A 22,734-nucleotide genomic window follows, 5' to 3' on the forward strand; every position below is an offset into this window, starting at 1 on the left:
TAGTTTAAGAATCACCAGCTACCCTCCTGCCTAGGTCAGGCAGAAAGCTAGGTAGAAAAAAAAGCAAATGATCTTTGAGGAAACAAACACTTTTCCCAACTTGAAAACAAGTAATCAAACACTTCTGATGTGGGTCTATATACAAAGTTGGAATACAAGAAGAAAAAAATCAAAATACACCTAATTCTCCACAAGGAACCATTAATCATACCTCCTAGTAGCAAGTGAAAACTCGAAGGAGTATTTCCCACTACAGTGAATTCTTGTTTTCCTGTCACCACAAGGACCTTGAGCACAAATAGCCCTTTCTACTCATGAGCAAAAGACACCAGTGCAGAATCTGAAGAAAGCCAGGCTAAAACTCTTATACAAACAGCATGACACACACATGCACCTTGGGGTCCATGGTGCCATTGGATCCTGACAGGCCAAAAATTTCAAGTGCCAACATAGCAAGAAGTTTTGGATTTGAACAGCAATGCTCAAATTAAATTTCTGGAGGAACACATCTGCAGAATGTAGTCTGAACCAGTTTCTACTTTGAAATCATCAGTGAAAGGAAGATGAAGTGAATGTAGCAAGGTAAGCAGCAAGAATGAAGAAGAATGATAGCCTGGCTCCCTGCAATGCCTCCACTGCAGCCAGCATGACCAGAATTGCTAAGAAGTCCCTCTGACTTTAGCACAATTACAAAATCCCAGCTGCATTGCAGGGTGGGAGATTAATGCCCGTTTGCAACTCTCCCTGGACACTCTGCATGGCAACTGAACGTGACCTGGAGCAGTCACATGCAAAGACTTGGACCTTTTACCTCAAGGGAAATCCACACAGCACAAGCAGGACCTATGGTTTACCTCTTAACACTGTTTCCAAGAGTGTGTCCATGGAACAGAAGCAAGTTACCTCTGCAACAGGCTTGACTGAACAGGACATTCCTAGATGCCCTCAAGGTTCAATGCTGTGTGTGTCCATCCCACCAAGAAACCATATTGAAATAATACTGTTACACATCAGAATACACTAGAAGTGATTTTATTTGCTTTTGCTTTGTCAGAAATTCTTCACTCTTGTAAAGAAGTTTCTACATTCAGAAAAGCCATGCTAAGAGATCAGAATTACCACACAATGTGACATCCTTGAACCTAAACTGGAGGACAACCATTTGTCTAGAATCTCTCATGTACATCCTTGACATTTGTTGTGTTTCCAGGATCATTAACACTATGCAGGGGACAATCAAACAGTAGATTTTATGTTCCCCAAGCAGAAGCAGAGAACTATTACATCTGTAGAAAGACCTTGAAAAACAACAAGTTGCTGCAGTGAACCTCTGAAATAGAGACAACTTAAACTAGTCAAGTGAACAGTGATGATGTTCACCTCATCTTATTAAACTATCCCATTTCTTATCTGTAACCAGGCCCATCAAGATATTGATCTAGATATTGAGGTCTCCTGATGCAAAAGTGTGCAGTCCACTGCTAAAAACTGTCACCCCCCAGTATTGGTCCTGAGCAGGAGGTCACACCTGGCAGAGGGCAAGGATCCCCCTTCACTTCTCCCTGTGCCTGCTGGGGACCACTGGCACAGAAGAATTGCAGACATTCAGGCTGATACTCTCCCTTTACACCTTGATAAAGAAGCTACCACTCCATCACGCCTTGTCTTATTATTTCAGTAATAATCAGTCCTGCTCTCCTCATTTAAATGCAGTCAGAACTTCAAAGAGATTCTTCCTTGGTCACAACAGCATTTCCTAGGATGACAAATAATCATCTCAGAGTAACTCTAACCTGGAAACACTTCATTTTCACTGCTGCAGAAGCCAACCTCTAGAACAACTCAGTGTTGGTAGAAAGGAATCCTTACCATATTCACTGATAAAATTTGCTTGCTGTCAGTTTTAAAGATTATTTCAACAGCAACTTGACTGAAGTAATAATCTTAAGGGCAAAAAAGAAAACCTTCTGTGCTATACAGGAGACCCAAGCTGGGTTCCTCCTCCTGCTTTCCCAACTTGGAGAACAGTCAGAGCCAGTGAAGGCTTTGAGGCAAGGCAGCATTCTGGACCCTCAGGCCACCAGCTGACCAGGCAAAAGCAGCAGACATTGTTCAATTCCCTAATTCAACTTGGAGCCAATTGAGCCACTGCCAAACTAAGTGTCATGTGTAATTAACCTCATGAAAGAGCTTACACACACCCTGAACCCTCCAGTGATCCCCTCTATGGCATTTTAATACACCCAAATGAACAGTGAGCCCTTCAGGTAGTGCTCCTCAGGCTCCCCTTCCAGCTGGCCCTCCCTTCAGAGCCACACCACAGAGCTGGGCAGGCAAACTCTCCCTCACTGCTCAGATCTGGCTCTTCACTCCACAGTAGAAAAATAGAGGAGAGCACCAAAGTCCCCCCAGGACTTGGAATTTGGTCACAAGGTTAGCAGAGAAATGAATCAGCTAAATGGAAGATCTGTTTCACACAACTCAAACTGCTTGACAATTAAAGGTGGAAAAAATTAATGGAGGGTGGCACAAATAGTAGCTTTAGCATCATTCTCAATTTTTGGTTTGCCAGTAACCCAAACTTCTTCAAGTATGCAGCTTGATGCACACTGGTTCAACACTGGGAAGTCAGTAGGGATTTGTTTACTATGGCAGCAGAGCTTCAGAAGAACTCCATGAGGATTGTCACAAGTGCTACACCACTCCATCCACAAAGCAAAAGTAGTACAGCAAATTCCAAACACAGGCTGCCAACATTAAAATGGGATATTTCAGAGATTCAAAAGAATCCTTCCAGGATCATATCTGAAGTTCTGGTGCAAATGCACATTTAGTACAAAGCTCAAGACATGGGTCATTATCTCACCTTGGTCAACAGTCATTTCAGCAGACAGACCTTATGCTACTCAAGTTTACACCTAAATTCTGGAAACACCTAATAAAAAGAATAAAAAGGAGGCACAGTTGGAGAAATTAAGTTGCAGACTAATAAGTCATCCTCACAGAAGAGAAAGCTGTTGTTCCAGCAGACAGAAAACTGGTAAGGTGACTAAGAAAAACAAACAAACAAAAAGCATTATAAATGGTCAAGTTCTCTTCTTTGAAAGCACTTCTAAAATTATATCCACAAGACAGTGTTTCACATTCTGCAGGGAAGGGACTTCATTAGCCTCAACTTCTTTGTAGGTCTTCCAGGTGATGACCCTCCACAACTCAGAGCCTGTCCCTTCTGGCATGAAGTACCATTTGATAGTCCAGCTTGTCAGTTAAACTCTCGTGGCAGAAATCAGTTTGCAAAGATGGGCACAACCAGATCCCACAGCCTGGACAAAATGCTTACTGCTTGGCAAGCCTGGCTTGTTAACAAAATGTCAGTCTGTTCACATTCCAGTGCCCAGAAAGAGTTATCAAAAGCTCCTATGAGTGGTTCACATCTCCTGCAGCTATTTCAGTGAGCAGAAATTCAGCAAAGATGGAGAACCCTTGACAAACATCAGCTCCCAGATGCATTTTAAATTTTGATAAAGGACAGGAGGACTGTTTCCCCATCTTCCTTATTCTGAATAATTGGACAAATAAAGCAGAGGAAAGTGCTCTTTATACTTAGTAAATCTGAATATCTGTGGTGCAGTAAAAAATGTATTACATGTATGTCTTTGTCTCTACTCATGTTTTTCAGGGAAGTCTGACTAGAAATCTTATTAATGTGCAAATAATGTATATTATGTTTCAATCCACTGCTACAGAGAGCTACTCAGGAGCAGCATTTTTCTTATCTCACACAGCAGTAGGACTCAGTCTGCACAGACACCTTACAGCAGAGCAATCTCTATTCCATGTTTATTTTTAATTGTGCTATTTGATAGGGAAATTCACCTCTGCACTTTAAAACACTAGAAGGAAAAACTTAACTCACAAGAAATCTTGAGCCACATTCTTAGTGCTCCTTCTCATGCTTCGCAGAGACGCAAAGGCAGAACAGCTGCTGCCATTCAGAAGCAGATTCTGCCCTGGATGGGTCTGCAGGAACGCACAGATCCGGACGGAACCGGGACGCAGTTTGAGAAGAAGCCGGCAGAGGGGGCAAACGTCCCTGAGACGGGACTCATCAGAATGATGGGGTTTGGGGAAAAAACGAGACGTATTGATATCCCAATCAATGAGCTGCTGGAAGAACAAAACACTCAGGTTTTCAGATTCTCTTGTAATATCTGTCCTGTTTACGTGAAATATTTTGGCCGCTTTGCAGAAACATTATCAAATACATCATTAAAAACAAACAAGTTGGTAGGCAACCTAGCATTAAAAAAAGCTTGATTGTCAAGGGGGGTATTTAATGCAACCATTTTTCACCTAAATTTCTGAGCAACCTATTGAGAGGTGGTGGTTAACATTAACATTGGCATGACCACCTGCAAAATAGCAACCATAATCATTAGTGCTTAGTTGTGCCAAGGGCAAACAACAGGTCACCAGCTGGGACTAAATCAGAAATCAGTGTTAGGGGTTGGAAAGGATCTCAAGATCACCACCCAACCCCCCTGCCAGAGCAGGAAAAAGAAACACTTCTTAGTCCTGCTTGTGCCCCTAATCTCAATACCATGGCAATGACCACAAAAGGGTAACCAAGTCTCATCCAGATTTCTACTTTGCACAGATCAACGTTGCTTCCACTCCAACACAGCAAGCTCCAGCACTGACAGTCCTGGTATTGCAAAGAAATACCATGAAGAAGCTGCAGAGGAGCCTCTGGAAAAGGAGATGGGGGGGAAAAGGAGCAGCCCTCATCAGGCACAGCTACCCAAGACCTAAAATCCAGCCAAATACACAAGCATATACTGTCTCTTCAAATCATACAACTGCACCAAAGCCTGCTCAGATTGTCCAGATTTCAACAGTTCTGCTGAGAAAAACAGTACAATTAGGCAAGGATACAGGCAGAGTGTAATTATGACAACAGGCTCACTGAGCTAAGATGAAAGACAGGAGCACTGGCAAGAAGAGCCTGAAAGTACCTGCAGGCTGCAAAACACAAAAAAAGGTGGAATCAACATAATAGAGAGGGTATGAGGAGGAATGACAGAATCAAATTAGAGCACCACAAGTGTGGGCTACATATTAGGAAGCACTTCTGGCCCGCAAAATCCACTTACTTAAGAAGCTTCCCACACACCCCCTCGGGTGAGTAGCATGAGATGACCTCTTTGCCACCTGCATGCAGAAGGCAGGAGCCCTCAGACAGAACAAAGCTCTGAATAAGAAGCACTTAACTCAGCTGGGTACAGGCTGCCTACCTTAGAGGCAAATTTTCCCATATTAGGGATTGTCATCACAAATAAGACACAAAAATCAGGGAAAATTCAGTATATTGCAATGTTTTGCCAGTCTGCACAGCTGTACCATAGAGCCACCCACAAAATTAAATAGTGTCAAAGTGGAAGACAAAGACAAAGTAGTGTCAAAGTGGAAGTGCAGAGAGAGCAACTGTGGCTGTTCCTAACCAGCCCCAAGCCCATGAGACAGTCAAGGAAGAACCCATTTACTTCTGCAACTGCTCTGTGAGCAAACCCAGCAGCTCAAGGCCATAGCCTGGCATGCAACACCAACTCCAGCACAGCAGCTCCACTTCAGCATCACTGTCCAGTGCAGGAATAAAAGCCACCTAGTTTTGCTGGGTGTAAAAAAATGAAATTACACTTGAGATGCTACTTGCAAGAAGCATTTAATAATTTACTATTTTAATTTTAATAATTTAGTCTCATCAGTATGCTGTAACACATTGAAATACCTTTTTCTTTTTTCCTCATAGCTTCTATGATCTGCCATTGAATCTTCCTACAGGTAATTCTATGATTGTGATTTATTTTACTTCAGGTTTTAAAAAAACCTGCAACTTTTTTTGCCAGAACATACCTTCCCTAAGGACTGATGGAGATCTGCCTTCTTATGCAAATAACCAGGAAAATGAAACATTCAGAATTTAGACTTTGTTACTTTAAGTGGATGGGGACAAGATTTAGCATCCCTCACTCAAGATGAAGCTAAGTTCTTCAAAAGTGCTGTGCTTGGCACATTTGGGAAGGGGGCTTTAAGACATACTCTTGACTAGTTACAGCAGCTCTCATTTGCTCACAGAAGACCTGGGATCCATGAACACTGCCAAGATATTTTCCACAAACAGATCTTTGGAAGAGCATTTCAATTTTGACAGTGAATTCATAAGGAAGAACATCAAAGCACTAACCAGCATGTAAATGCACTTTGTTCTTAAAGTTCAGAACACAGGAACTCCAAAGTTAGGAAGCTCAAAAGTTGTGTTCTGTGTCAGCAGAATAAAAGGCTTCACTAGAGCAGGATTTCAGATCCACTCAGTACTTAAGGTCTGGTCTGCTTTAAATGGGACAAGTCTACTTCAAGTTTTGAAGCCATCTTTAAACTCATTATGTTGCAGGATGGGTTGCTTTCTGCTGTATTTGTTTTCCACTCCCAAAACAACATGTGTCCTTGCCCCTTTCTTTGGAGACCATATTTTCTCTCCTGCCTTTCCAGGAATTTTCTTGATACCAGTATATTATTTTGTCATTTCTGTGGTTTTTTTTTTGTTTGTTTGTTTGGGGTTTTTTCAGCCCTCCTTTTTTAAATACTTGTTATATTAGTTTTTCAGTACAAATCAATTTTCAAACTAATTTGTCTTAATGTGTTATCATTTAGCAGATGTTAAGTACAAGAATTTGCCAATGTGCCAGAGATCCAAAATTATTTAGTTGAGCTTGGTTTGCAAGTTCATGTCTTATTACCCCTCTTCCCACTACTTATTTCCTGTCTGCCAGAGCAACAAATGCCTCTTCTAAGAGATGCTCACTCTGCTGATGTACAAACCACAATTATGATGCTGAAATGAGTGCTTGAAAAGCACACTCTTCAGTGTCAAATCCTTACTCTTATAGCTCAGAAGTCATACTGTTCCAGTTATGCATTGAAAATAAAATTAATAGAATTGGACCATTTTAAGATACAAGCTTACATTCTGCCCAACCTCAGAATTATTCCATCTCCATCTACTACAGGCCTGACAGAATAGGTAGCATACTGTGATTCTGAAGTGCTCATTTTGGACACAAACTATGTTTTCCACATAACTATGCTCTTGATGAGCAAAATAAGCTAAATAGGTAGAGGTTCATCCTTTAGTGGTAACTGCACTTCCACTGCAGATTTCTTCCATCCAGACTACCCATCACATACCTCACTGTCCTACACAGCTCTTGTAGAAATGAGATCCCAAAAACATTTTATCTAGATCCTTGGTGACAAGACAGAAGAGAAAGCAAAACCTTGCCCAAACATGAGAATACTTCACCAGATGCTGGATACCTCTACTTCTCCAGAGCAAACAAAAACCAGCTGCTGTTCTAGGGCAGCACAGGCAATGAAGTATTATTTATGTCATTTTATCAGTCTGTCTCAGTGAAGGACATCTCTGGAGGGGGGGGAAAAAAAAAAAAAGTCATGCTGGTCTCTACACTAATGCAATCTTTGGCTTCCTGCTGAGACTGTGTGCAAGAGGAGGATTCAGTGCCAGCAGTGACATGCAAAGCCACAAGCTCGTTTTATGTAGGGCAGAAAGCAGCCCTCACATGTGACCATCACCAGAGCAACAACTCCCACTTAGGAGATGGCATCAAGTACACCTCAGCTGAGACCAAGAGTGTCTTCTAAACACAGTGAGGATTTTTTAAAGCTCTGGATTGTTACTATTTTTCCCTGGAGAACAATGACACTCCTAGATTAATTTAAAAATAAATGAGTCAGTCTGGGTGCAGAATTTCATCTGAGTTGCACAGAACAGCCCTCTAAGATGGTTCTGGCTTGGCAGACAAATACTCTCTACCTCCTGCTCAAACTCTTACCAGGCACTTTCTCAGCAGAAAAGCAGCAGAGTTTTTAACTTGATTAGGTTAAGTACAAATATCACTCCCTAAGCTGGTAACACGCCGATGCTGAATTTTCAGAGCTGGAAAAAAAACATACTTGTACAGATTTGAGAAGATCCAGTACATTAATTTTTATATATTTATACTAAAAAGTGCATTACCAAAATGGATGAACATGCCTTCCTTACCCTGAGGATCTGAGTTGCAGAGTTTCTTGCTAATTTCTCAAAGTTAAATGAAATGGATTAACCAAAAATCAGCCTTATACAGCTTAATGAGTTAAATACCTATTGTTATCTTTAACATACTGATTCATTACATCTCACAAAGCCTTGTAATCAACTCATTATTCCACCTGTGCATTTTTAGACTGATTTGCACTCTGCAAATTACTACAAAATTAAGCAAAACAATACCCAAACCTTTTTTGGTATAACCTTCTTGCAAGATAAGGAGTACAACTGCACCTGGTAATCCACCCCTCTGTCCTTCCTCCCTCAGACAGCAACCAACACAACAAAATTTTCCTTTCTACTCCCATCCGTTTCTGCAAGGACACAAACCAGAATATTTTTATGCTACTGGACTGGTGGCTTTTTTTCTTTTGGAAATCTATCAGAGCACTTGTTCACAGTTGCCCACAAGAGATCAAGCTAAAGAATTCATACAAACATGCCAGCTTTCCCAAATTATTTAAACAGTCCTCAGCAATATATTCTTCCTCTTGAAAGAAAAGAAGTTTTAAGACGTGTGGGGGTTATATTTGTGGTTTTGTCTTGTTTTTTTTTAATCTTTAATTAAGTATAAGAACTAATCATAGGCATAATATCTTGTATAACATTTCCATGCTTCCTTTTGTATCCCCCAAGTTAACAACCATCTGGTAATATGAAACATCTGCCTTGGCATCAGTGCCAGTGATCCACATGGGCTGAACCACCACGGGGACAGGAATCTAAGCAATTTAGATAAAACTGTTCAAGTCCCAAAGTACAAAGCAGTAGAGAAGATTTGAGTACTGATATCTTTACATATTCAATGAATAGAAGCCCAGTTTCCTTTAGAAAGGATTTCAGTCACTTTGGCTTTGAGCTACTGAAGGGTAAGGTAGAGGAATGATCAAGAGAGGTGCACAAAGCAGTTCTGCTGCCCCTGGAAAGGGGAGGACAGGGAGATCTGTGCACTGGGGCCAGGAGGGAACAAGCTGGGACACCCCACCTCACAGGCTGCCTCTCTCCTAGCACCAAAGATCCCCAAGCAAGCACCTCTGAAATCTGGCACTGAACTGCAGCAAACAAGGGATCCTCATTCCCCACCCAAACACAGGCGGGGTGCATGGGACACCTAATGCTGTGGAAACTGACACCTGAGCCTCTGAACAGGAAGCTACAAGCACCCAGAATCTGCAGGTTAGGTTTGCAGAAAGCCAAGATACCTGTGGAACTGGGAGGAAGACTTTAAACCATGGGTTATTTTCTATTTTCCAAGTTGAAGACTTTGTCCATCTTTTGTGCACAGCTAGAGAACAAACTGATCCTGTGACTGGAGTGCTGTCCTCACTCCCTGGCACCCAGAGCCTCAGCAGCCATGGCCACAGCCCCCACCCAGTGTAGCCAGGGAGCCCAGATGTGAGATTCACCCATCCAGCCCACAGAACCTCCTGTAGAAAGGAAGAGGCTTGCTCCCTACAAAGGGAGGGGATGACACAGACAGACACGGCATGACTTGGGGGGCAGTATTCCCAAGATAAAGGTATCCCTGAAAATCTGCTTCCCCACAGACCTGCAGCAAAGGGCCCAGCCCAGGACCAGACTGGCAGAGAGGGCTGTCTCCCTGCTTCCCTCCAGGCTATGCCTCAAACCAATACAACTCTGCCATAAATATCCCAGATTAATTCTGATCCCAACATCAAATCCACTTAAGAGACTTAAAAGCCTCCGAGTCCCCAGAGCTGCCTGCCCGAAAAGGGCTCTGCAAACGAGTCTTGGGCTGGAGAAGGGAAATATTATCAAACAAGGCAAGCCATTTGTACAATTTTTAGTAATGTCATTTGCAAGAGACAAATGGGACAAGGTAGCTGAGTTGACATCTTCTGCTGGAAGCACAGTCACAAAAAATCCTTGGGTACTGGACATGGGGCAGGACTTGTGTATATATTCCACATTTTCTGGAAATAGCTCTTTCTCCTTGTAGGAATGATTGTTAAATTAGAGTGTAGTCTCTCCAGACTGCTTAACAAGCTGTTTGCTGAGTTTTCATAGAAGCATCTCTGTTCAGAAAGAAGCCTTAGAATTATCACCCCAGCATCGAGGAAACAAAACACCAAACACACCAAAATAAAACTGTTAACACTGTCAGCACGAAAAGAGTCAGGGAGGAAGAGCTGCTTCCCTTTCCACTCCGATAGACCGAGAGGTGCAGGGCATTGGGGACCAGTCGCAGGCAAAGGGCCACTGACTGACCGACCAACCAACCACCCCTTCCCTGCCTCCTTCAACCTCCACACCAGTACGCTACGAAAACACGATTTCAGAGCACCATAATTTTAGGAGTCTCTAAGCAGCAGCACCTCCTACCCTGCCCATCCTGCTGAGGGCACCAAGATCTCCACGAGATCCGAGACAGCTCCTCCAGAGCCATAACCCCGTGGGGCCAGCCTCCCCTCCCCGCAGCCGTCTCCCCCGCCTCCATAAGGGCCTTGAGAAGGAAGACGCGGCCAAGACCGCAGGCGACCATCCCAGCCGGGAGGCAGCCGCAGCCCTAAGCCCTCGTGTCCACGAGTCACCCAGCACGGCCAGCGCCCCGTAACCCCCCGCCGTGGGGGACACCGGGCGGAGGACCCTAACCGGGGCTGTCTCGGGGCGGGGGGGGCTGTCCCAGCACCGAAGCACTCACAGCCCAGGACCCAGGCTGGCGAGGAGCTCTCGCATCCTGCTGGCCCGGGGAGACGGAAGGCGTTTCCCGGGGCGGGCGGTGCCGGGGGACAGCGGCGAGCTGGGCTCTGCCCAGGGCTGGGTGGCAGCCGAGCGCTCAGGGACCCGGAGCGCACCGGCTACACACGACCCATTGTGCTGTATTACAGCAACGACGTGGGCTCTTAATACGATGCATGCTTCTCCCACTCCACTCAAGTAAAACTTATGTATAAAATACTTTTCCGTAAGTAGAAACCCGTCGGATAAGCGCCACGACTTCAGTTCTTGCTATTCTTGAATTCCTGCTAAAGAATCCCGCGCAATTAAGCAGCTTTCCGTACGCTGCAAAGACGGACACGGTTAATTACGGATTATAGAGGCTGCAAATAGATGCGAACGCTGGGAGCGAACGCATCTCCGAGATGGGCAAGCTCACCCTGGCACGGGTCAGCCCGTTCCGTGGCCAGCGGCCAATGTTTACTGACCCCTCCTCGGGTCACTTTCGATAGCGGCGGGAGCCCGCAGGGTCCCCACAGAGCAGCGGCTCCCAGGCACGGCCGAGGGGCACGTACCCACCCACCCACCCTCCCTTCGGGGCATCGCCCGTGGGACCTCACCCCACCGCCCCTCCCGAGGCCGGCGGCTTCCCGGGGAGGCCACGGTACCCAAAGCGGAGAGAAGGGCTGAACTGGCCCCGCACCTCCTCCTATCACCCCACTGTTGCTACTCTGCAGGGAGGGCGGCGTGCCCGGGGCATCCCCCAGCACCGAGGGCTGACAGGGGCGGAGAGCAGGCAGTCGGCACGAAGGAAGGGAGGGAGCGAGGGCGGAGGAGCCTACCCAGGGGAGCCCCCGTGCCGCTGCTCGGACACCCCCTCCCCTTCACCCCGGGGCCCGTTCTCCGCGGAATCCCAGCTGGAGAACCGGTGAGACACAGGCACCGCGGCGGGCTAGGGGCGTAGAGCCTGAGACCACCCCCTCTGCCGGGGCTCAGCCAGGGTCCCCGCCTTCACGGCGGGCTGCCCACCGAGCAGAGCGCAGCTCGCTCCCGGGAACCGGCTGCGGGAGGTCCCGCGGCTTCCCGCGGCTGGTGCGCAGGGCGGCTTTGGAAAACCGAGGGCAGGAGGCGAAAAGGAAGGGAAGCCCCGCTACAGAAACACCTTTCTGGAAAACAGGCAAACGAACCCGCGCAGCGCTTACTTTTCGTGCTTGGCGTTCTCCTGGATGGCGCTCAGCACCCCCGGGTACGCAGGGGGGACGCTCTGCTGGAGCCTGCATGTGGCCAGGTGCCGGTGATGCTCGTCCTGCAGGCAGGCGTTTTCGTGGTACAACTTAGCCACTTGCTGCTCCAGCTCGTCTATCCTTCGCTTCTGCTTCTCTAGCAGCTCCTGCTGCGTCTCAATAATCTTATTCAGCTCCTTCAGGTACTCTGCCGCCTTGCTGGGGTTCTCCGCGGGGCTCTCCATGGCCTCCCCACACCTTTCACCCTCCGGGAGGCAGGTGGGGGGCGCAGGTGCCGGCCAGCCCGCTCCGCTGGGAACTTAAGCGAGAGGGAAGAAATAAATAACCCGCCGGAAACCAGCCCCCCTGCCGGCTCCGCTCTTCCCCTCCTAGAGCAGCGGCTGCCCAGGCCAGCGCAGGAGCGGCGCGCAGCCTCCCCTACTCCGGGCCGCCATTGCTGCCGCTCGGCTTCCCGCTGCCGAGCGAGGGCAGAGCCGGGGGGAACCGCGGGCGCCCAGCCCCCGGCCGGAGCCGCCCGGAGCCCCGCCGCGCTGGCGCACGGCCGCCGTCCCGCCCCGCTGGAGCCGCCGCCGGGCTCGCCCGTCGGCTGGCAGCGCCCGTGCCCCCGCCGGGCCGGTAGCCGGGCATGGGGGCTCGGGGCCCTGGCTGCTCCCGGCCCGGAGAACCGCTCCCCGCCCCGGGCTGCTGCCGCCGGGGATGCGCTTTAAGGAGCCGCCGCTGCCTCCGCTGGCGGCCAAGCGGCGCAAAGCCCACGGTCCGCGGGAGCGGTGGGCGCCGGCAGCCCGGCCCCGCGGATAGGGGAGAGCCCCCGGGGGAGGTGGGGAGAGAGCCCCGGAACGCGGGGGAGGCCTCAGCCCCAGGGTGCGTCTGCCCGGCGGTGCGGGGCGGCCCCGGGAGAGGCGCGGAGGCAGGCGGGGTAGGGCAACCATGTAGGGAGCCCGCTCTGCGAGACCTGGGAGAAGAGCAGAGCTTTTCCTTGGCACATCTGGGGAACACTTAATTGTTGTTCAATAGCAGCGGGGTGCTGCTCCCACGGGGGTGGGGGATCTCCATCAGGCTGCCCCGAGTCAGACTCGTGGTGCCTTCGCCTTTTCCATCGGCAGCCTTGGCATTTTCAGCCTCTCTGGGGGAAGCCCTGCTCCCCATGAAGGCTGCATCGAGCCAAGAAAAGTTGCTGAGATTTGGGTCCTGGATCATCCCCGTGACTGCATGTCGGGAATGCTTGTAAGGAGCGGGAATAGGAAAGGCAAATGGAGATACTGCAGGAAGAAAATAGGAAGATGAAGACATGCTTTTCTCCTCCTTTTCTCTTGATGCCTCATTTTGTTCTCATTTTCCTACCTCTTATGTCCCCCTTGGAACTTTGTAAGTTTCCAATTAGTAACATTTTCTTAGAACAGTTGTCTCTGCTGTCAGGGAAGTACCATCCCTTTCTTCTGGAGTCAGCTCTTCTGGCAGTTGCCAGGATGCTCTGCTTTTGGATTGTGCCCCGTTGTAGTGGGGGCAGGAGGTGGGGGACCACAGCAGCCATGGCTACTGGAGAAGTTGGACTCTTTGGGCTCTCCCCATCTCTCCTTGATGTGAAGCTTTTGGAATGGGGCTCTGGAGCAGAAGGTGGATTTTTCAATTTCTCCCTTTCTGCCTCTTATGTCTTGTCAATATGGAGGAAAGGGGCATGAGGGGAGGGCAAAGCCTGGAAATGCAAAGATTCGTTCATCTAACAATTTTCATATGCATTCTCATTTTAGGCAGACAGAAGATATTGGCACCACTATGACTTTTGCTGTGCACATATGTGCAACAAAAAACTGCTGTGACTATTCAAGTGACTCAAGCATGACTGATGTCCAGTACTAGTGGGAATCCTGGGTTCACAGAAAAGCCTTTGGCTGCTCCTTAAAGAGGCCAAGCTTCTTTTCCAATAACTTGATAAGAATTTTTTATCAGAATTGTTGAAATTACTGTTATTTTTTCCCAAAATACTGTTTGTTCAGAACATACTTTTCTAAGAGCAGTTCACTCATTGTGGAAAGAAATGCTTGCCCCAGTATCTCACTGAGACAACCCTGCATGGTAGTGTTTGAGGCAGCCAGAATATTTGTCAGTGGTTAAATTGATAAGTAAAGCAAGTGAGCTTGCTTCTTATATGCAAAATAAAATGCAAAGTAAGACACTCAGAACTCATTAATGTATCTGCAGACAATAAAAGCTTATTAAGCACTTTACAGAAAGGACAGCTGGTGAAGAGCAGCAGCAGTTAGTACAAGTAGTTATCTGGAAGATCTTTTTAGGTAGAAATCACTGAGCTCATGCAATGCTGCAGAGGAGGCATGAGCTGTTTTAAGTGTGATTACTTCCTTTTTTCTTTAACAGATTACAAGAAAATGTCTCAGTTCCTAACTGGGAAAGGTGTACCTTGTTCAGTGGCTTGCAGTCCTGTTAGGTAAGCTGTCTGAGGAGCAAGAGCTGGGCAAGGGGCTGGCTTGGCTTCTCTTTTTTGTCTAATGGATTTTGGAGGGTGTTTTTGACAGGATATCAGTAACATGATAATGAACTTGACCTGCCAGTGAGAAGCTCAGCTGCTTGTGCTTTCCCATGGATGAAAGAGAAAACCAAACCTCCTGGAAACACTTTTCCCAGGAAACCATACATTAGACTGAAAAATAGAGTAAGGCCTCAGGTTCCAGCTCTGGAACTGGTGTGTTTGTTATGTTACTGGCACTCAGCATGTAGAACCAGGAGTGGTCAGTGTCTGAGGGGATTGTTTCTGTGAGCCTCTAAAGGTCTGTGTGCCTCATCACACTCCCTAAATTAACAGGAAGAGGTAAGATGAGAAGATAAGCATATTAATGGAATCAATAATACATTCCCTCCCTATCTCTCTGTAACACAGATTGTAAAAGCAGATCCAGCTTGTTCAGATTTGCTCAGTTAGAAAATTAAGTGACATCAAGCCTAACCTTTTAAAATATGAAAATTACCAAAATAGCATTCTTATTACTTGCTAACATCTTCCTTCAGACTGGCCATTTTTATAAGCTTAGCAGCACATGGTTAATTCTTGCGTGGGAAAGTGCCAAGGAAGATTTAAATATGAAAGGAAATGTTGCACATTCAGTAAGTAGAATTCTCTTACTAATTAATTATTAGTAATACATCCCATTACTCTTCAGAAGAACCTTAGGATAGCCTTAATTTTAGCCTGCCTCAAACGTTGGTATTTTCTGCACAGGGATACCCTGCAGGGTACCATTTGTGAGGGCAGGGTATTTGTTCCCATGTCTGGACCAAAGAGACTTCTCTGTTGCTTGTGAGACTCCATCTGCTGTTAGGTGCCCAATGGAGATCAGGCATTTTTGCCTGTCCAGTTCTGAAAACCTGGCTCTTGTACTTGCTACATGCCTGTCTAAAGAGGCTTTTTTAGTTTTAACCTTATTGTGCTACTGCATAAAAACATAAAATGTTGCCATTTTAAAAGGGGTTTGGTGTGTCTAATAATGCCATGAGTGAGCAAACAGATGAAGTAATTTTATCAAAGTAAGATAAGACCAGGGAAAAGCCTTTGATATGTATTTTCCATGTAAAATTAATTAGGTCAGAGTAATATAAAAAACAAGGACCCAGAAGTCATGCAGTGATTTGTGCTCAATCTTAACTCTGCCCTCCATCTCTCTCTCTCAAAAAAAATCCTCTTGGATTTTTTTTTTTTGCCACTTATTTCTTGCTTGCATTTGTCTCTTACTTTCACCCTCCTTTCATTCTTTCCCTCTCTCCTTTGTTTTGCTGTGTTCTGTTCAGACACTAAGGAAATTTATCTTGTTACTGGAGTTTTTATGTAGGTACCAAACTCACACCACGTGTCTAATTATATATATACAGAAACACACAGAGACTCTTTCATGTGTCCTAATACACAACATAGATGGTTGCTACCTCATAACTGTACTCACCATGGACCCAGAAGTGCTTGTTCATCTCCAGTGGGCTGATGGTGGAGAATCAGCTCAGTAATTGTTGAAAATCCAATGTTCTTTGTATCCTGTGCTGCATGCTTTTCAGATTCCCTGGAGAGAGAAGGCAATTGAAATCTGCTGGCCTGAACCATTGCCCCAGTGAGCAATATACTACCCTGGAGACTGATACCTGACTCTAAGCCAAGGTATTAAGAAAAAAAAAAAAAAAAAAAAAAAGGCCCAACCTTGAAGACCTGAACTATTTTAGAAACTGAGGTGTTCCTGGCTCGTTCTTTCCCCTCTCCTGCTCATGTATAAACCCACTTTTGAAACTTGTCATTCTGTATTTCTTACCAGTATCTCAAATTGCTACTTACAAGCATGAAACTTCCCTATCCTTTTCCTAGCACAAATCTTTTTTGCAGTAGCCTCTTACAGCTTCTTATTATATGATCATAATATCATTTAACATTTTTTTTAGATAAATGGAAAAGATTTATACTCACTCTATCTACCTCAACCCCTCTTCTATAAGGGGAGAATACTTGAACACCTATAAGATCAGCCTTGGAGGTTTCTGTGCTTTATTCTTCCTGCATTACCACATGGTGCCTGTGTAGCTTTTATAGCACTTGAGCAATAAGGCTTCCTTTTTTTCCATTGACCAGCTCAAAACTATTTGAAATATCAGAAGCTAAGCATGACAAAATTACAGACCATTTTTTTAAGGCATATACAAAAGGCAGCAGAAAGTTCGATTTTAATTTTGTGAGTTCTGATTCTGAGTGCACCAATCATTAGTGTTTGTATGAACTGCCTTCTGATTTATGAAAGAAATTATAAATTGGCTCTTTTGGGTTCTGTAGCATAATCTGGAAGTTTGCCTATGGAGTTTGGTCCAGAGCTAATCCATCTAAGTACCTAACTTTAACCCAGTCTGTAATGCAAATGAGCCTTTCATAGAAGTATTCCTGTTGTGGTTTTGTTAATTTCTGTGAATTCTCTCTTTTGTTTTGGTAACCAATAGCAGGGAATGTGAGTAGGCAAAAAGAAGGGTGTCCTGTCGCTGTCCAGCTACTTGGGAAAGGACTGTGCCTGTTTTTTGTGATGTGAAAAATAAAAGACACATTTAATGCAAGCTGTCAAGCAACCCCAATAGAAAAGCATGGGATAGATTAGCATGGAATATTTTGCTCTTTGAGGAAATGGGAAAAATCAGTGATGAATTTATGAAGGAAAGGGTGGGCTGTTTGAAGAGATGGTTCATGTTTTTTTTTCCATGAGCATGATGTGGCAAGGTGGCAGTGGCACTGCCTGCAAGGTTCAGTGTGCAGGGGATATGTGCAGGTGCTCTGGGCTGGGAGACAGATCCTGCCTTCTCCTGGAGTGGGAGCAAGAGGAATAAAACCATGTGGAGCACTTGAAAATGCAGCACCCAGTTTGATGTGTAGAGGAGGAGCTGCAAACCACCTCATAAGCCCTCGGGGACCAGGAGTGCAGGAGCCTTGGAAAATGCTGTATTAGAGGATCACTATGAGAAAAAAAGCATGGAGGCTTCTGCTAACCATCCGTGCAAGTGAGTGTCATTCCCCTCTGCTGCACAGACAGATTTACTTCTCATATGTGGCCAGACAAACATGATTTCTAATGGTGTTAAATGCCATGAGGGTATATAGGCTATAAATTTACCTTAAGCTAGTTGAGCTTCCTGGTTGTGGTGATCACAGAAGGTGATTTATTTATGACAGTTTGTGTTGAGAATGGGGCTTAAGAACAGCTTTGGAATAGTTCTGCAGCTCATTTTTCTACTCAAATTAATCTTTTAGGTTGAAACCAAACAAAATAATTTCAATCCAGAATGAATTTTGCTATAAAAGTGGCAAGATGTTTTAAAAAAAGGGATGAAATTGAACTTAAACTCTAATTCAGCAAGATATATATAATGAAATCCAGAGTACATCTGTATTTGTTAATCTGTTAATTAAACAGGTTACTTTATAAATGATGAAGAAAATAATTTCTTGGTACGTAAGGTGAGACAGAAGTCAAATCAGAGTTGGAATGAAAGACACTTTTCAGTGAAATATAATATTTTAAGCTGTGGAATAAACTGGGACTGAAGGAGAAAAATACATGCTACAATATCAAGTACCTAGTGTCAAGAGCAGATAAATGCCAGAAGAAAATGCTTCACATTAAATAAATACTTGTATAGATAAAGTATTAGATAAGTAATTCACGTACATATTGACAGGGACAATAAACCCTAGACATCAGATTAGGAAGCTGAATGCTAAAAGAGGAAAGTAAATAAAACCCTCCCAAAATTACAAGTTCATAAATGCACTGAGAGCAAGGAGAAACATCAAATGCTAAATATCCATATCAGTGTTTTATCACTGTTTCTTGTTACTAAACATCTCCATGCCTCTTAGCCACTACGTGTTATCATTTGAAATTTTGTATTCCTAGAAATGGTTTCAAACAGCTAGTATTAAAAGTAAGATACACAGCTCAGCCAGGAAGCATTTCTGTGATTGGAAATTAAGATTATGGTAAAGATACAAGCTGTTACTGCCACCTATAATGTTTTTTTTTTCTTGTGTGTTTGAAAGGTTTAGTGAATCCTTGTCATCAACACAGCTTGGAAGAAACAAAACCTATTTAGTCATTTCAAATGAATTGCAACAAGATATAAATCATGAGGGCTTGGCTTCCCAATCCTTTCCTACAGTCCAGACCACCTTTTAACTGTGTATGCCCTTACGTAGATCTGCCTGGTGTTGGAAGTGATGTGGACCATTTCACCTGCTGTGTCTAATTAGCATCCCTAGGACAGACACACTCTCTGCAGGCAAGACTAAGATACATAAAGTAACATTTCACACTTGAATGTATGTTAGCAGCTAGAAATGGGCAGTGTTAATTCAGGCAGCCATTAACTAAAACAGGTCACTAGCAAATAATTCTAGGTTGCTCCTGAGAACCACTAATCACAAGTCCATCTCCTAACTCTGCCATAACAGGCAACAACTTTCAATCTTCATGTCTGCAAAATGGATGACATAATGCATATGTCTCTGAAGTGTGTCTTGAGGCTAAAAATGCTTTTTCCACTAACAAAACGCACAAGGCAAAGGTCCCAAAGAATGCTGTTACTTTTACAGTGGGAAATGCAGAGCTGGCTCCAGTCCCACAGCCTGGTTCACAGGTCTCCACCTTGTCCTGTATAGTGAGGCTGAACATGAGCTTCCCTGATGGAAATGAGCTGTGAGCATTCTAGGGAAAAAAGGCTTTCTTGAAAATCAGGACTTATAAATGGCATTTTTACCAGAAGGGTGGGGGTATATTATTTCTCTTGCCTACAGAATATTTATTTACAATGTACATTTCTCTTTGTCCTCCCCCTGAATGAAAAGATGACCTAGAGATTGGTGGCAAAAGATGGAAAAAAGTGAAAATGACAAACTAGTTCTGCCTTTCAGTTGTTGCTCTGCTATGAGAACATTGGTAAATTCTTGATCCTTAATCAGTCTTGGTCTTTAAGGTATATTTGTACAGAAGCAGTTAGGAGACTGTCTTTGCTCTGCCTCACTGTATTTTCACTCTTATTGGTCTGCAGTTATTCATGTGTTTGTACCATTTACTTTTTCCCAGGAAGAAACTAGAAATACATTGCTAAGACAGCATATGTATATATACATATATATATATATACTTATATATATATATGAAAAGGAGAAATAACATTTCATTTGCAACAGGGAATAAAAATCATACTCCAGCTTTATCACTGACAACAGCTGAGGGAAATTTAATTTTTTTCCATTTCATTGCAGCAATGCTTAAAAATAGATTTGCAGATTCAGACTGGAAGCTCTTCTATCCTTTTCCAAAAAATAAAATACATCACAATATGGACAAATCAATTTCAGTTGCTTCTTGTGCAAACAAACAGTGCTAAACTTCAAGATGTCTTAAGTAAAGATTCAAAATCAGGAAATGAAAAACTGAATGAGAAAATGCTGAGATCAGACAGGATCAACCTTTTCTTATCCCTTCTTTTTCAGGCTGTTGGGAAAGAGGGGAGGAAATGTGTCGATGCTGGCCTGTGTCATTAGTATCAGTCTGTTATTTACAGTTCCAGCCTAGAAGCCTTTAGTACTTTATCACTTGATCTTCAGACTAATGTTTGTAACTCCTCTGCCTCTCTTCATTTCTGAGCATTTGTACTGCAGCTGCATTGAGGAGCCCTGGAGCAATGTGGTTAAGCTCTATTGAACTCCATGAAGGTTTAAAGATAAGGGAGTTATTTCTGTCAAAGCTAACGTGAAAAAAAATCATGCTGCTTCATAATTGCCAAATGATGTTTAAAAAAGGGCTTTTTTTATTATTATTTCCTTTTTTCTGCTCTCATAATGGAAAGCTCCTCTTGCATAAGCAAGGGCTAAGAAACACTTGGGGAGCTCTGGTCTCAAAGGTCTGTTGTCTGTATGTGGGTCTGTATGTGGCTTTAGCTGCATGTTTCCTGTTACTATTAAAAAAACTCACAATTAAAATGCTTCACATGAACGTGGTGCATCCCCAGTCCCTTTGGAGCTGGTTGTACAAGCAGGGCTCTTTATGTGCTGGTGAGCAGGGATGCTCAGAGTACAGGCTTCCCTTGGAGCAGTGCTCCTAAAAAGCATTGATCCTGCTCTCATCTTAAAGATCTGAGAAAAAATGCTGTACTTCCTGGAAGCTTTTCCAGCTAGGTTCTTTCCAGTTGAAATTTTTTTTTACAAAGATAATACACTTGATTTTAGAAGGGTTTTTTTCTCTTTTTTATAACTGAACCATCTCTCAAGAGGAGGCTCTATCACAGACTGAAAATCTGTCATATGGAATGACAAAATATTGTGGCAGCAAAATGTTCAGTGAAGACTTATGTGGGGGATTTCAGACTGGCAGAGAGAACAGATTTTAAGACAAAGGAAGTTCCAGGATTGACCCTGCCAATGAGTATCTGAAGGCAAAAATTACTTGATTCACTCTGAAGACAAATTGGACTTCTGCTTAAAAGGAAAAGTAACAAAGGAATGTGCTGCTTCTACAAAGAAGAGATGGAGATGTTAGCTCTGGAAATGCAATACAAAAAGAACTCTGTTTTTCTTTGTAAGTCTGCTTTGTGCATATTACTTTGTCAAAATTAAACTGGGTCATTTATCCAGGGGAGAATAATGATCTAAATCATCTTTGTGCTCTCCAACAAAGTCCTAATCAGATGCTTAGAAGTGTCCCCTTGGCTAGGCTCTAAGAACACAAGGAGAAACACCCTAGCAAAACAAGTACAAATCACAAATTTAGTTTATTCTCAGTCCTCAACAGGACTTAGACTTTTAAAAATAAGTAATGGATTAATTAGGAGCTTATGACAAACTCATGTGGCTTCTTCTGAGCTCAGGACCTTTCTGAAGTATCTTGCATCATGAGATTCCCTAAAGAGTAGCAGTCACCCCAAGATAAATTGCTGTGCTCATACTCATCATTTACCAGGTTCTATGAGACTTGTGTGGACACTGCATGAGCCTTCTTTTTACTCTTCAGTAACCTTGGAAACTTTACTGACATTCTACACACAGTGAGAAGAATACATAGAAATACAATGGCTGGGTGTTAGGGAGCATCCTTGACATTGTCCTTAATTCAAGTAAAGCAAAGCTATGAACAAAGGAAAATGTTAACACAGTCCCAGACAGCTAACATAGTTGCAAAGGCTTATAAAAACCCAGCTATCAGGAAAGAAAATGATACCTAATCCAGGTCTGTAGGATCTGACATGTGGTAGATTCTACCCCTCATTTTGGGGGGCCTCAGTGTTTCTGTACACTTCAGGGTTCAGTGACAAAAGAGGAACTTGGACTGAAGTGTGTCAGGTTTTCCAACATCTTCCCCACTCTTCTGCAATGGGCATAGGACTGATGTCAATTTTCTTCATAAGTGTTTTGATCCTCATCATGTTCAGGATATTTATCTGTACTGATAACTAAGTGCCATTTACCTTTGGAAATGCAGCTGCCTTCTTAGTAGAGAAGGTGCAGTTTAAATTATGTGATAAATCTGATTGATTTCCCACATGGCAAAACTAATCCTGATCTCCCTATAAAGCTTTTTATTGTGCTGAGCTTTGTATTTCATAGCCCCATGTAATCAAGAACTCTGCTCTCTGTATCTTGAATTAATTCACGTGAGTAACTCTTTACTGAAGCACAAAAATGGCACTAATCAAATCCTTTGTGGTGAGTGATCTTGAAACCTGTCTTTGAGGAATACTATGACAAGACTGGGAGCTTTGATTTGCCTGACAGTGATCCAGACATTTGAAAGTCTCTTACAGCATTTAGTTGCTGAATTACTACAGGAAAAAGATGCATTATTAATGTTTGGGTATACCTTCCACCTAAAAAAGGTATTTTCCAAAAGACAAGGTAAAGAAAATATCCCATAGTTGTGTTTGTATTACTCAGCTCTGTTGAGGAACATTGTTCTTCCATTAAGCCATGGTTTGAGACAGTAAGGTTTTTAAAAAACTGCTCATCAAAAAGTTATTGTCGTGTCACTTCTTTATTAATGCTAGCTAGAAAGTGACATTTAAAATAGATCTCCAGGGATTTCTGAGGTAAAATGAAATAAATGCAGTCCTTGAGAACAA

General features: G+C 44.0%; 1 protein-coding gene and 1 long non-coding RNA gene across 11 annotated transcripts in view; one reads left to right on the top strand and one right to left on the bottom strand.

The window, feature by feature from the left end:
• The window catches only part of IQSEC1 (IQ motif and Sec7 domain ArfGEF 1), a 326,891-nt gene extending 314,444 nt beyond the window's left edge, over positions 1–12,447 (bottom strand). For 8 of the 9 annotated variants that reach the window (XM_071755442.1, XM_071755440.1, XM_071755439.1 and 5 more), the window contains exon 1: positions 12,049–12,447. In XM_071755442.1, coding sequence (XP_071611543.1) covers positions 12,049–12,314 — 266 coding nt within the window. In that variant the 5' untranslated portion in view covers positions 12,315–12,447. The remainder of the gene's footprint in view (positions 1–12,048) is intronic. The other variant, XM_071755441.1, reaches the window with a different exon arrangement.
• Positions 12,448–12,634: 187 nt separating this feature from the next.
• On the top strand, positions 12,635–21,263 carry LOC139801380 (uncharacterized). 2 transcript variants are annotated; one of them, XR_011728188.1, is made up of 3 exons: positions 12,635–13,291; positions 14,464–14,533; positions 16,150–21,263. It is a non-coding gene; the product is annotated as an uncharacterized lncRNA (long non-coding RNA). The 2 variants fall into 2 exon arrangements; XR_011728187.1 differs by having other exon boundaries at positions 12,635–14,533.
• Positions 21,264–22,734: the final 1,471 nt, after the last annotated feature.

This window comes from Heliangelus exortis, chromosome 12, assembly GCF_036169615.1.
Source record: "Heliangelus exortis chromosome 12, bHelExo1.hap1, whole genome shotgun sequence".
NCBI lineage: Eukaryota > Metazoa > Chordata > Aves > Apodiformes > Trochilidae > Heliangelus > Heliangelus exortis.